The 15,949-nt window shown below is 45.9% G+C and overlaps 1 protein-coding gene across 1 annotated transcript; it reads right to left on the reverse strand.

Annotated features, from left to right (window-relative positions):
• Positions 1 to 734: 734 nt before the first annotated feature.
• LOC130189685 (5-beta-cholestane-3-alpha,7-alpha-diol 12-alpha-hydroxylase-like) lies at positions 735 to 2,566 on the reverse strand. Its single transcript, XM_056408613.1, has one exon. The coding sequence runs from the start codon at positions 2,564 to 2,566 to the stop codon at positions 1,031 to 1,033; it is 1,536 nt and encodes a 511-aa protein (XP_056264588.1). The 3' UTR covers positions 735 to 1,030.
• Positions 2,567 to 15,949: the final 13,383 nt, after the last annotated feature.

Raw genomic sequence — 15,949 nt, forward strand, 5'->3', positions numbered from 1 at the left:
TTTAATCGGCGCTCCGTCAAAAGGTTTTCAGGAACTAGAACCAGATGAATTGGACGACAATACCCAGCTCTGTTTGGGTGTATTCTCAACTAAGTTACGAGGGAAACATATTGTTCCCAGATCATGTTTGTGGTTTCAAACATGTGATTACATTTGTAAATTAAACAAAACCAAAAAAAGCAACATAAATAATTGGTTATGTTTTAAGCAACCAAACTCCAGGGATAAGTGGAAACACTCCCTCCTCCCCCCCCCCCCTCTCCCTCCCTCTCTCTCTCTCTGTGCGCTGTAATAGTATAGTGCGATTGTAAAAAAAAAAATGTTATTAATAAACCACTAAATAGAGCACAGTATGTTCACCCGGTCAAGGACAATGTACTTTGCTTCTACTCCGGTCTCCTTTGGCTCAAATAAAGCTTTATTACAATCTTAAAAAACAGCATTATTACACAATCACGTTAACATTATAAACATTACAATAAACTCAACCATGACCTTGCAATGGAACCAGTCCAAAGACGTTCCATGCGTTCACATCCTAACACCAGATCGCTTAATTGATTGACATTTTAAAAACCACATCACAACTGAAGCTAGTGGCCCTCTCTGGTTTTAAGGTTACACAAACAGAGAGAGATTTAAACCCCGCCCCCCCACAAAAAAATACACCCAACTAGCATCATGATGACTATCTAATATGAATACATGTTCAACGGTAACAAAGGAATGGCATCTCTGCTTTTTTTTAAACATTTGTTTAGTTCTCACCCCTCGGAGACATGCAATGAGATGTCCCCAACACTCTGATTGTCAACATCTGAAGCTCTCCATCTTTGACTTTAGTACATTGTTTATGGTCTTGCTTTGATTAATTACTAGACACTTACCAGTGTTTCATTGGACATGTCTTATAATAGAAAATGATATCATGCTTGGAAAACCAACATTTTAAAACATCACATTTTAAAGCCACATTGATAACGTGCTCATCACATCATTGATATGACAACAAACACAAAGGCAGACTGGTTTAATATCGGAGTCTGTATCGGAACTGAATCTCCCTATTGGGCTGCATTGATCCGAGCCCCCAACGCCTGTTATCCATTTCGGGAATCTCCTCGTCGGGATTCGTCAGCTCAAACTCAAAATACACCAACATGAGGAAAACAAATTGTTTCAGCTCATTGGTGGCAAAGAAACGCCCCGGGCACATGGAGACCCCAGCACCCCAGGGCATGTTGTAGTACTTCACCTTCTTCCCTGCTTTGTAAAAATCGGTTTTCTTGCTCCCATCTGGGTTGAGAAAGCGGTCGTATTTGAATGACAGCGGGTCAGGGTGGATCTCCGGGTCAACGTGAACGGCGCTGTAAGGAAAGACTGCTATTCTGTCGCCCTGGCGTATGGGGTATTGACGCCCGTCCGCCATCTTGAGCATCATATCCTGAAGCACCGCTCTGGTGAGGAGGGGCGCGGCAGTGAGGCGGAGGGTCTCCTCCACGGCGCTGTCCAAGACTGGCGTTTTCATCAGCATTTTGCGGGTCAGGTCGATCAAAGGACCCCCGGGTCGGACCTCTTGTCCAAACTCCTTCAGAACTTTAAAGACCTCCTCCTTCACTGCTGCGATGGCCTCCGGGTGTTTCATCAGAAAGAAGAGCAGCCAGAATGAAGATGGCCCTGTGTTGCCCTGAGAGACCCAAAGAAGCATAAGCATAAACTTGCTTATCATCGACTCCTTCATTCCCAACTCCACCTTGGCCTGCTGGACGTCACAAATCCAGCGACTGATGTTGTCTTTGTTCATCATCTTCTTCACTGACAGACAATTCCAGAAGTATTCCTTGAGCCTCGTTGCTTCCAACCTTTTCATTGGTGTCAGGATCCCATAAGCCAGGTTGGGAAAGAGTTGATCATATTTACGAAACTCGCCAAATAACGCTTCTGACTCGACTCGGTCCTTCTCTTTGGCTTTCTCCTCACTTCCGGCTGATTTGTGCGGCTCAGTGCCGAACAGAGACAAGTAGCCCGCCCTAAAAACAATATTGTAGCAGTACTTGAACAGTCCCTCCTCAATCCAGGCCTGTTGGCCCGCAGAGGAGTCGAGTTTGTGCAGCATTAGGTTCTGCAAATTACCCATCATGGATTGTGTAATCACCTCCAAGCCATCCCCCTTCAGGTGCTTGCTGTTGGCATTATGGAGACTAGAGTGTTCGTCCAAAGACGCTGAATAACCAAACACTCTGTGCACAAACTGCACGGCGAACTTTCTGAAGTCCAGTTTCTCTCGACTCTCCTTGACAACAGAACCGAACGACTGCGGGTCCTGAAGGAAGGTGGTGTAATACCCTCCCAATTGTATTGTGAACACGTCGCCGTGCTTTTGCTTCATCCTGTCTAAGAACTTTTGCGCGTTGCGGCAAAACTCAAAGACATGACCCAGCCAAGGAATGGGGCCCTTATCCAAAGGGGGTTCTCCCTGTCGCCGCTGTCGAAACACTCCGAGGAGGTAGAGTCCTCCAATCACAGCGGCCAGAAAGCCGAGAATGATCGGGAGCAGCAGTCCCATGTCTGACTCCTCTGATGGTCAGACAGTGATTCTGAATCAAGGTACACATCCAGCGTGGTACTTAAACAGACCTTCGCTCCTCCCTTTATGGGATTGGTTTGGACATTCCCGGAACTGCCAACCATGCCTTATATTAGAGGCAGAAAATGGTGAAATGGTTTAAGAGAAGAAACCTGAGTAACCAGTTTCTGCATGAAACTAAATGAATTTAAAAAAACGACAATGCAATTTATATCTAGATTTTTACAATGTACCTAAATAAATAGCTTAGACATGTATTTTTCATTAAAACAAATGAGTTGTGCTAATTGAATAGATCTATGGAGGGGTGAATAACTCTATTCCAATAAAAACTTGAATTGTTAGTCATGGTGTTGGTGTTGAGGTACAAACTATAGTTATTAGGATTTTTTGGTTTCTGACAACTTTTGGATGATTCAATATTCACATTGACATTGACCCGGAACATCACGGCTCTACCTTAGAAACAAACTTAACAGGAGCGTTAAGAGAAGAGAAGAAACATGATCAACCAGTTTATGCATGAAACTAAAATTGATAATAGGTACCCCGGACATGAAGAATAAACAATACATACTGTTAATCAGTCACAACTCTCCAAATAAGCTCAGTCAAAAAGAAACGTGGATGATTGAAATGGAACTTTCCTAAAATCCTAAACTGATAAAACAAATAGACAGCGTGTTCCTTTTGTGGTGCTCGGAGATGGAACGTGCTGTTCTAAGTGGTGTTTGTGTATTTATATGTTGAAAACACCAAATTATAAATAACTTATTCACTTTAGTCAACGATTTTAGGTCTGTTTGTTCTTTCGCTGGGGAAGGATCTTCAAAATTCATTGTGCCACACCGCGTGTTACATCCTCTGACTTAGAAAGCCCTCTTCCACGAAGAGGGTGGATGTGACAGGATTGTAGCCGTCACCAGTAGGTTCCCTTCATCCACTGGATCGGATCTGAGGCACCTTTCCGGGTCAGGTCAGTCAAGGGGCAGGTCACCTCTGTAAAGTTCGGGATGAACCGCCTGTAATAGCCCGCCAGCCCCAAAAACCTCATTTTTAGTCTTGGGCAGGCTGCGATGGCGGCGGTCTTGTCCACCTGAGGGCGCACCTGCCCGGCGCCCAAGTGGTACCCCAGATACCGTACCTCCCTCCGTCCAACTGCACACTTCCCCGGGTTGGCCGTAAGCCCCGCCTGCCTCAGGGACTCCAGCACCGCGCCCAACCGCTGCACATGCTCCGCCCAGGTGGTGCTGTGTATGATCACATCATCCAAGTAGGCGGCAGCATATGCAGCGTGCGGACGCAGCACCCGGTCCATGAGGCGTTGAAAGGTGGCCGGGGCCCCGAACAACCCAAAGGGAAGCGTGGTGAATTGGTATAACCAAAACGGAGTGGAGAAGGCCGTTTTTTCCTCAGACTCTTGCGACAGAGGAATCTACAGTAGCCCTTGGTTAAATCCAGTGTCGTAAAGAAACACGCAGTGCCCAGTCGGTCCAGGAGCTCGTCGACCCGGGGCATTGGGTAAGCATCGAACCGTGACACCTCATTCACCCTGCGATAGTCCACGCAGAACCGTATAGACCAGGGGTGGGCAAACTTTTTGACTTGCGGGCCACAATCGGTTCTTAAATTTGACAGAGGGGCCGGGCCAGGAGCATTTGGACACGCAATGTAATTTATTAAACCTGGAGATTGCGTCTGATTTTTATACATTTCAATTGAAGGTGCGAAGTTAAAGAAATTGACATTTACTGGAAAAAGATCAATGGAATCACTTTCAACATCGAAACATTTTTACCCAAAGAAATAATCAAGCTCAATAATTTCTAATTTTTTAAAACCCCACAAAATAATGGATGGATTGTCTCAGCACTCTATATAATGAGGCACAATTGTCCTCAGGTACAAGTGGAAAGAGAAATATGGCCCTAAAGCTGAAAATTGAAGTTCGATTTAAAAAAATTCTTCATATCTCTTCTGAAAACACACCTTTAATCATGTGGACGAACTGTTTTGGTGTTTGAAATTGGTTTACCAAAGGTCATAGGTTCACAAAAGCAGTGAAATATCTGAATACAATGCTAGATACATGTAAATAAATGTGGAAAACTAAATTTGTTATCGTTTTTTGAGTAAAAATTATGTGGTCCGTCACACATTCACCAAAATGATAAAGATGGGACTGAGAAATTACTTCATATTGCAGATAAATCTTCATGGTGTGTGTGCAAATAAAAAATGACCATTAATTTTTTTTTTCTTCAAATAAATATGTATTGTACATAAATAAATAAATAAAACTACATTATATACATGTTGAGAAATAGAAAACAGAACACAACTATTGGCACAGACTATTTACAATATGGCTTCACTATAATAACATCATGTAATCGTGTCATGCTGGTGGTCCTCCGGGGCACGAGACCTCTTTGCTGGCCGAGCAGGTGGAGCTGCAGGTGGAGCTGCAGGCGCTGGTGAATCCTCTCTGTAAAATACAATACTAGTCAGCACCGTGCACACGTTACGGACACCGTGACGGGACACGTAACGATGTAAAGACTCTTACCCGGTCCAAGTGGATCTCTTCTGGCTGCGTGTTCCTCCTCGTGGCTCCGCAGCTCCTCCAGGCTCCGCGCTGCTCGCCAAAATCACTGCGGCTGTTTCTAAATGAGCTTCACCTGTGTGGTGGGCGGGTCCTTTGTGATTTACTGAGTGTTCATTGGTTGTTTTTTTCGCAAAATGCTGACAGACAAACGGATTAACAAATCATGGTGAAGGGTTTCGTGTGACGAGTACTTTCCGCGCCAACGCACACCGGAAGATAGATAGATAGATAGATAGATATATACTTTATTAATCCCCAAGGGGAAATTTGTCGTGACAGTAGCAGCAACACACAAGAATAAAAAACAAAACACAAAATATAAGAAACAGGGATGAAAGATATAGAAGTATACAAGTAAAATAAAGTAAAATACAAAACAAAATATATATGTAAATATACAACACACATGCATACACAACACACAACAACACTGACAAATCAAATACAAAAATATTAAATATAGACAGAGTGCAAAAAGCAAAGTGTGTGTATGAGTGCAGAGCAAATGAAATGAAATGTGTGTGTGTATGTGTAGTGCAAACAAATGAGATGTGTGAAGTGCAGATCAACATAGTGTAAGTATTCAGTTATTGCACTATGATCTGGCAAGAGGTGATCTGTTATAGAGCCTCATAGCCGTCGGCAGGAATGTTCTCCTGTATCTGTCCTTGTGGCAGCGGAGCGTGAGGAGACGCCTGGAGAAAGTACTCCTCTGTCCCTGTAGGAGGTGGTGGAGAGGGTGGTCCGGGTTGTCCAATATGGACACAAGTTTCTTCAACGTCCTCCTCTCCACCACCTGTTCCAGGTGCTCCAGCTGGCAGCCGATGATGGAGCCAGCCTTCTTAACCAGTTTGTTAAGACGGCTGGTGTCACCGGCTCGATGCTGCTCCCCAGCAGACAATGGCAAAGTGCAGCACACTGGCGACAACCGACTGGTAGAATAACTCCAGCATCTTGCTGCACACGTTGAAGGATCAAGCTTTCTCAGGAAAAGAGTCGACTCATCCCCTTCTTGTACACAGCGTTGATGTTGGCCTTCCAGTTCAGTCGGCTGTCGATGGAGACGCCCAGGTACTTGTACTCCTCCACCATGTCCACGTCCACTCCCAGGACACTCAGAGGTGTAGGAGCTGTCGCCTTCCTCCTGAAGTCCACCACCATCTCTCTGGTCTTGGCCACGTTCATCCGCAGGTGGTTCTCATCGGCCCACTTTACAAAGTCACTCACCACTGCCCTGTACTCCTCCTCCCGTCCATCCCTAATACACCCGACCATTGCAGAGTCATCAGAGTACTTCTGCAGATGGCATGACTCCGTGTTGTACTGGAAGTCACTGGTGTACAGGGTGAAGAGGATGGGAGACAGAACAGTTCCTGTGGGGCTCCAACATCACTGACCACCGTTCCAGACAGCACACGGCCCATTCTGACAAACTGTGGTCTGCCTGTGAAGTAGTCAGTGATCCAGGAGATGGTGGACGCGCGTCCACACCGCCACCGCAGCTTCTCACTCAGCAGCAGTGGCTGGATGGTGTTAAATGCACTGGAGAAGTCAAAGAAAGTGACTCTCACAGAGACACCAGTTCCATCCAGGTGCGACTGAGCTCGTTGCAGCAGGTAGATGATGGCGTCGTCCACTCCCACATGAGGCTGGTAAGCAAATTGCAGAGGGTCCAGCGACGATTTCACCTGCGGCCGGAGGTGGGCCAAGACCAGCCTCTCCAGCACCTTCATCACATGGGAGGTGAGGGCGACCGGTCGGTAGTCGTTGAGGCCAGATGGTGTTGACTTCTTTGGGACAGGGACCAGGCACGATGTCTTCCACAGCACCGGGACTTCCCCCTGCCTCAGGCTGAGGTTGAAGAGGCGCTGCAGGACACCAGACAGCTGGGTGGCGCAGGTCTTTAGGACCCTGGGGCTGATGCCATCAGGACCTTCAGCTCTGCGCTGGAGTAGTTTCTCCAGCTGTCTTCTCACCTGGTCAGTCGTCACAGAGAGAGGGGGGAGGGTGGAGGAGCCCATTGTTATTGAGGGCTCGGTGGATGTGCAGCTCAGCTGGGGGGACAGAGGGGGAGGAGGTGTGATGTGTGGAGGAGACAGGAGAGGGCTGTGAACTGAACCTATTGAAAAAACAGTTCAGCTCGTTGGCCCTCTCCAGGGAGCCCCCTGGCTGTCTACCTTCCACCTTGAAGCCAGTTATCTGCTTCATCCCAGACCACACCTCCTTTGTGTTGTTCAGCTGGAGTTTGGCCTCCAGCTTCCTCCTGTAGGAGTCCTTGCCCTCCCTGAGCTTCACCTTTAGGTTGTGCTGGACTCTCCTCAGCTCATCCCTGTCTCCAGACCTGAAAGCAGCTTTCTTCTTGTTAAGAAGCGCCTTCAGGTCCCTGGTGATCCAGGGCTTGTTGTTGGGGAAGCAGCGCACAGTCCGTGATGGGATGGTGGTGTGTTCACAGAACTTGATGTATTCCGTGATGCAGTCGGTCATCCTGTTGATGTCCTCCCCATGCGGTCCACACAACACATCCCAGTCCGTTGACTCGAAGCAGTCCTGTAGAGCGTCGTTAGCCTCCAGAGACCACCTCCTCACAGTCCTAGTGGTCACCGGCAGCCTCTTCACCAGAAGAACATACCTGGGTGTCAGCCGGACCAGGTCATGATCAGACCTGCCGAGGGGGGGAAGGGCAGTGGCACTGTATGCATCCTTAGTATTAGCATACAGCAAGTCCAGAGTTTTATTGTTCCTTGTTGGGCAGTCTATGTATTGATGGAAGGTTGGCAGAGCTTTATCCAATGTGGTGTGGTTAAAGTCACCAGTGATAGCCATGAATGCTCCAGGCTGATGATTCAGCAGTGCAGACAGTGGAGTGGATGGTGTCCACAGCTTCCTCAGCGTCAGCTGATGGTGGCACGTACACGACAACCACAATGGCGGACGTGAACTCTCTCGGCAAATAGTACGGGCGCATCCCCACGGCCAACAGTTCAATGTTCGGGCTACAGAAGCGCTCCTTCACGCACACATGGTCGGGATTACACCACCGTTCATTCACATAAACAGCGATCCCGCCCCCCCTCTTCTTACCGCTCTGTGTAGCGTCTCTATCAGCCCGAACAGTCCTGAAGCCGGGTACAGACGCGCTGTGATCCGGAAAGTCCGCGTGCAGCCACGTCTCAGTAAAACACAAGAGACTGCTCTCGCGGAAGATCCTCTCAGTCATTACCAGCGCGCCGAGCTCATCCGTCTTATTCGCCAAAGACCTCACGTTCCCCATTATGATCGACGGTACCGAGGGTTTGTATCTCCTCATTTTAGCCCTCCGCTTGACACTCGATCTGCAGCCGCGAGCCCTTCTCCGTAGCTCCAGCGGGATCACAGGTCTGTCTCCAGGCAGAAGCAGCGGTCTGCACAGCGCGATCAGCTGAGCACGCGAGTAGACGACGGTCCCCGTCATTGTTTTGCTGTGGCTCTCCGATACACACGACAAAGTGAACAAAAGCCACAGTAGAAGTTACGAAAAAAGTAGTTATGGTCCAGTGTCCGACCGTAACTAAGACAAACGTGAAAGAAAAGAAAAAGAAAGAGAGGAAAAGTGCAAAAAAAGACAATAAAATAAAAGCAAAACGCCACTACTGAAACAAGCAGCCGTTGGCACGGCGCCATTTTAAACAAAGTAAACAAAGCTGCGATTTGGACAAGTTCGGCGGGCCGGATTAAAAAGCCTAACGGGCCGGATGTGGCCCGCGGGCCGTAGTTTGCCCATGTCTGGTATAGACCCATCCTTCTTGACCACAAGAACAATGGGGCTACACCAGGCACTGTGGGACTCTTCTATTACCCCCATCTCCAGCATTGCAGCCAATTCCCGCTGAACCACCTTTCTCTTGTGTTCAGGTAACCTGTAGGGTCGTGAACGCAACCGTCACGCCCGGAGGAGTCTCAATCTCGTGCTCTATGAGGTTTGTGCGTCCTGGAAGGAGAGAGAACACATCAGCAAACTGCTTTTGCAACCGGGCAATGTCTGTTTTCTGGGTCCCGGAGAGACGGTCTTCAGAAAGGAGCGAGGCCGGATTAGTGGATTTTGGGACCTCAGGCCCCAGCTCCTCTCTCTCAGATACCGAGGACACCAGAGAAACAGACTCCGCCTCCCTCCATGCTTTTAGGATGTTGAGGTGGTAAATCTGTGTTGCTCCGCCCCTGTCAGAACGCACCACCTCATAGTCGACATCCCCCACTCGCCGTGTGACCACAAAGGGCCCTTGCCACTTGGCGAGGAGTTTAGAGCTGGAAGAAGGAAGCAATACAAGTACCTTCTCTCCCGGTGTGAATTGTCTCAGCCTGGCACCTCTGTTGTACAGCCGCTGCTGACGCTCCTGGGCCTGGAGCAAATTCTCACGTGACATCCTACCCAGTGTGTGGAGCTTTGCTCACAGGTCCAGGACGTGTTGGATCTCGTTTTTACTGGTGCTCGGCCCCTCCTCCCAGTTTTCTTTAATGAGGTCGAGCACCCCTCGTGGAGTCCTGCCGAACAACAGTTCAAAGGGAGAAAATCCCGTGGAGGCCTGGGGAACCTCCCGTACTGCAAACAACAGAGAGTCAAGCCATTTATCCCAATTACGTTCATCGTCATTAATACATTTACGGATCATGGACTTCAAAGTCTTATTCAGACGCTCCACCAGACCGTCGGTCTGTGGGTGGTACACACTGGTCCGGATAGACTTGATGCCCAGTAACCCGTAAAGTTCTCTCCGTGTTCTTGACATGAACTGGGTGCCCTGGTCAGTCAGAATCTCTTTCGGGATTCCGACTCGGGAGATGACCTGAAACAGCGCCTGCGCGACACTCTTTGCAGAAATGTTGCGCAAGGGCACCGCCTCCGGATATCGTGTTGCGTAATCCACGAAGACTAACACAAAGCGATATCCGCGTGCATTCCGGTGAAATGGCCCGATGAGGTCCATAGCGATTCGCTCGAATGGAACCTCCATTAATGGCAGAGGACGCAAAAGCGCCCTCGGAATGGCCGGAGGGTTTACCAATTGACACTCCGAGCAGGATGAACACCAACGGCGCCCGGATGCCCGGCCAATAAAATCGGGTCATTATCCGGCCCAGAGTTTTGTCATATCCCATGTGACCAGCCATCGGGTTATAGTGAGCCGCCTGAAAAATCATTTCCCGGCAGCTCTTCGGCACCAGCAACTGGGTGCTTTTCTGCCCTGTGTGAGTGTCACGACTCACTCTGTACAGTCTGTCCCTGATCAATGTGAAGTGCGGATATGTCTGCGCTGCGTCAGGGCGCACCAGCTGACCATCAATTCGTATCACTTGGTCAAAGGCTGAGCGTAAAGTATCTTCCCGAGACTGCTCGAGTGAAACTCGGGAGCCGGAGGAGTCTCCATCGGAGGCTCCGCTAGTTCCCCTTCCCCGTCTGCAGTGTCGGACAATCTCGCGTCACCGCTGAGCACGGCACACACATCTGCCATGAACGCACCCCCGCAGCCTTCCCCATTAATTTATCAAGCCAATCGGTTCCCAAGATTACGAGGTGCGTAAGGCGGGAGCTAACCGCAACCTTCACGTTATGCAGACCGTAGAGACGAGGTAGTCAGATTCGAGAAAACAAAAAGTTATTTACTGGCAAACATTTAGAGACGAACCGACACAGACAAGAGGTCGACACAGACTAAATACACAGGGGAATGAGGCACAGGTGGAAACAATGAGGGCGGGGTCTTTAATCACACAGGAGGGCGGCACACAAGGAGGGAGGAGTCTGAAACGAGAGACAATGTGAGTGACAGCCAACACACCAGAAACAGACAGTGAAAACAGAACTACCCAGAGGGTCTGGGTGTAACAGTCTGCTCCTCTGCCTGGGCTAGGAGCGTCCACCGTATCTGCCGGTCTGCCTCCGCCTGGTCATTCAGCATTGCTGCCATACAACCCAGCATCTGCCCCAGTGCCATCACGTGCTGGGTTGGCAGATCGATGCCAAAAAAATAAATCTTCATTTAAAAAAAAAAAAAGAGGTCCCACGTTTGGCTCCAGTGTGACAGGATTGTAACCGTCACCAGTAGATTCTAGTGTTGTTACGAGATGTGCCGACGCTTCGAAGCGTGTGTCGAGTAATGGAGGGGGCGTTTCCTCGAAGCGCGTATCGAGGCTTGCTTCATTTAGGGGAGGAGCTAAAAATGATGACGTCCGAAGCCTCGCTGCCCGGCTGTACCACGTGACTGCTTCCGGAAGTGGTTCAGATATTGCCGGGAGGTTTGAAAGCAATATAAACCCCTCAGGCTCCATTCAAAATGTGGGTTGTTGGTTGAGAGTTTGGAGAGTTTAGAGAGAGAGAGATAGTTTGGAGAGTTAGGAGAGTGAGGAGAGAAGGATAGGTGATAAGATGGAACTGTTGAGAAACTGTTATTTCTGAATAAAAATGAATAAAATGTCCCCTGTCCTGTACATCACTGTCCAAGTTACACAAGCATATTCAGTCCCCTCTTCCTAGTTACACACACACACTTCCACTGTCCTCTGCCTGCTTAAGCCCATGCCATTTTCCGAAAGGGACATAATAACATTATTACACAACCTGCCATATCATATGATACTATGATCCTGGCATTATTCCTGGACCTTTCTAAAGCTTTTGACACGATCGATCACTCAATACTTAAAAAAAAACAGCCATTATGGTGTCAGAGGTACGGCACTCGAGTGGTTTAAAAGTTATCTTCGTGGTCGAAAACAATATGTGAAATACAAGGGGTTTAAATCAAAATCATATGACATAACTTGTGGAGTACCACAGGGCTCTGTATTAGGACCCCTGCTCTTTATATTGTACACAAATGACCTTCCAAAAGTCTTAAAACGTGTTAAAAGCATCCTCTTTGCTGACGACACAACTATCTATATTTCATCAAAGGACCACGATAACTTATATCGAACTTCAAATGAAGAGCTAACAATCGTATCGGATTGGTTCAAAGCGAACAAGTTATCTCTAAATGCACAGAAAACTATATGCTAATAAATAAATCAAATAATCTCCCAGATCAAGATTTTAGGCTTGAGATTGACGGGGCTAATGTCGAGAAAGTCCAGTGCACCAAGTTCCTTGGTGTCTATATTGACGACAATTTGCGCTGGCATCAACATATTGACAGTTGTCGGAAGCGTATACGAAGCGGCACATTTGCCTTGCGCTCCGCAAAAAACATATTTTCAACAGAAAATCTGCGTTTGTTGTACCACAGCCTTGTCCATCCGCACCTCTTGTATTGCAATATGCTCTAGGGATCCGCAGCTAAAACTCAGGTTAAATGTATCGAGATTTTACAAAAAAGGGCTGTGCGGATCATCTGCAACGTGAAGAATAATGAACATACTGAGCCGCTTTTTAAGCGATTGGGCATTCTGAGATTTACAGATCTACATTTGTGTCAGACAGGAATTTTTATGTACAGATTTATGAACAATAATCTGCCCCACAATCTGTTACGTATGTTCACAAGGAACACAAATGTCTACAACCATAACACGCGGCTGCGTGGTGGCATACATATAAATAAACATACAGTCGACATTGTATTTAAAAGCTTCATCTGTAAAGGTCCAAAGCTCTGAAGCCAAATTCAGCATCCACCACCAAGGCATTTGGTTCTCGCCTTAAACGCCATCTCACTTCATTTTGAAAGTTATTAATATTGATATACAGCCTGGCGGCACAGTACAATAGAGGAAAGATATTTAAAATAAAATGTATATACATAATTTGATGTTTGTGATATTATAATTTTTTTCTAATTTATCAGTAGTTCACATTTGCCTTTTATTATTATTTTTACTATGTCTCTTTCTTTTTCGTTTTCTTTTGGTTTTCTTTTTCTTTTTCCTGTTCTGGTTTTGTTGTTGTTGTTGTTGCTTGTACGACATTTTATGTTTTGATCCATATGTGTGTGTACTGTTTGTGTGCCTGTAGTAGTTGGGGGGGGGTTAAAGGGTTAGGGGAGGGGCCGTCCAACTCCTCATCTCAGAGGAGCCTACAGACCTCGGTCTTTGGACGGTCCTCCATTCGTACATTTTTTCTGTTAGTCTGTCAGTATGTACACGTTATGTATGTACTTATGGAAAATAAATTACTTACTTACCATTTTGGGAACATTTACACACACAGAATACATTCAAAAAATATTTTATTATGCACATATGTGATAATTTATGTACAGAAATGATTTGGTCATACATTTTTGTAATTCATAGTCATTCCCCAACAGCCATAACAGACACACAAATTCACTGCATCACATTATGCGGTTCAGATACAGCTGCCTGTGATTATACACTTGGCCAGTAGGTGGTTTCGTGAGCACATGAAGCTTCGAGAAATGAACCCTTTCTCGAACCAATTGGCTGAAGTGGTTCGATGCCTCATGAGGCTTCATCTCACCATCACTAGTAGATTCCCTCCCCTAAGCACCAAGGAAATGCGCAACCAGAGGGATATTTGGTAATAAGTTGTATTACGACGCTCGGACCGCAGACTGTGTCTCTGCTCACTGCTCTCTCGTCTTCAGTCTGTCCAGCTCCTTTAAAGAGAAAGCCTCGCAGATACACAAACACAGATTGTCATCAGCTGGACCGATTACCCATCACTCCAGCTGATAACAATCAGACACCGTTTTTGCCTTGGTTCCATCAACCAATTTTGAGGGTGAATAGAAATGCCAGAAACAACTGTTCATCTTCTACCGAGAAACTGCATGATGGCAACACTGCTGCAATGTGCGAGGTGATTGGCACACATTTGAAAACCCTTGAGGAGAAGTTGTCATTTTATTTCTCTTCAGCCTTCACAGAATGCATTGACTGGGTTAGGGACCCATACAGCTCAGGATCCATTCCTAGGAAGGACATGACTTTAAAGGAGCAAGAGGAACTCATTGAACTGAAACAAGATCGTGGTTTAAAGCTAAACTTTGCTGATCTTCCTTTGTACAGTTTTTGGTTATCTGTTGCCAAGGAGTTCCCCATTCTGGCCAACAAAGCTATTTTGACATTGCTCCTGTTTTCAACCGCAGATCTGTGTGAGCTGAGCTTCTCAAGCTTGACTGCGATAAAAACTAAAATCAGAGAGACAGAGCTGTTGAGGAAGAGCTTTGTGTGTCTTTCTACCATTACTGCCAGGATATCCATGTTGTGTTCATCGAAACAGGCCCAGGTTTCACACTAAGTGAGTATAAATACATTTATAAACTATATACGGAGAACAATTGTCCCTCTCTCCCTCCCCACATTCCAGTGTCTCTGTTCTTTAAATCAATTCACAAGTGTAAATATATTTTTACCATTACAGTATATAAATGAAAAGCTTGAATAAAGGATCTGATGCAACAACTCATACAAGGAGTTGTTGGAAACCCTGTCTGAAACTAAAACAAACCTTTCATTTATTTCACATATAAGCCTGATAACTTTATATGTGTGCTGCTGTAGGTTGCAGCAGATAATCTGATAAATATGCTGTTGCACCGAGCCCGCACCGAATACACCAGTTTCTAATAATGGTCATTATATGATGATAAACTTAAAAGCAGGCGCTCGCATATGAATGTGTGGCAAAAATAAATATTAGCTTACTGTTAAGTGTAAAGATAATTGAATGATTCAATTTAATATCCCCCTTTTTTTGCAGTCTACTTTGGCATTTACAGTAAATGGGAAACTGAGCACTCTCACCTCGCTACTGGTGAGCTAACTCCCCACTGGGTGGAGATGTTCTCTTTATTTAAAACATGACTGCATGCTTAAAAAAAGTTAAAAGTTAAAAGGTGCTCAGAATTTCAATGGAGATGACTGACCAGAAAGGTGGACCTTCCCCTGTTAAGGCTTCTCTAGAAAAACCTGGGAAACTGTTGGATTCCATAGTCACATGTCTACGACAAGCACGAGATTCCCTACGACTTGACCAGAAGATTATGCCGAAAGAGTAAGAATTGCGGCCGTAGTGACGACATACAAAAATAATTTCCGCTTGATCATGACGCAGCTGTCGCCTCCAGCTCTAGACTTCCCCACACACACCCATTGAAAACTCCAGGAGGAGCGGAAAAACACATAACTAAAACGGGGACAGTTAAATAACTATAAGTGCTTTAAAAAAAAAGAGCTGAATCATAAAGATATAGCTAACAATTTTTTAAACATTTTAAAGGTGGAATGGTGTATTTAGCTGAAGGGATGCCGACATTGTAACTTTAGAAGTTGAAAAAGTTTAGCGGATTTGAAGCTTTGCTCCATAGGAACCCATCCATTTTGTATTCCATAAATAAAGAAATCATTTAAAAATTTAAAAAGATACAAAATATTTGAAAATATACAGTAAAAGTTGAAGGTTATCTCAACATTTAAACAAAAAAATATTGAATTGATTGAAAGTAAGATCTTAGAAGCTTTTAAAGTTGAAGACTTTCTCCATTGGGATCCCATTCAAATTAATAACCATAACATATTTATAATATGAACAGTTGAGTTAGAAACATGAAAAGTCATAGCAATCATGTGCTGAAGGAGCTGAATATTTTAATATTTTAACAGTTTCTGTAGCTTAATATATGAAGGAGGAGATAACATCCAAAATACGTACGGAAGAAATAGAAGAACTGTCATGATCTGAAGTTCTGTGTTTTGTTTTGTGTCTTATTTTTAAGTCCCTGTCTCTCTTGTCCTCTGTTTCCCTGCATTTCCTGTCC

The sequence above is a fragment of the Pseudoliparis swirei genome, chromosome 24, assembly GCF_029220125.1.
Source record: "Pseudoliparis swirei isolate HS2019 ecotype Mariana Trench chromosome 24, NWPU_hadal_v1, whole genome shotgun sequence".
Classification (NCBI taxonomy): Eukaryota; Metazoa; Chordata; class Actinopteri; order Perciformes; family Liparidae; genus Pseudoliparis; species Pseudoliparis swirei.

What these genes read in the sequence shown, in the direction of transcription:
- LOC130189685 (XM_056408613.1), bottom strand. Translation starts at nt 2,566, where the DNA reads ATGGGACTGCTGCTCCCGATCATTCTCGGCTTTCTGGCCGCTGTGATT.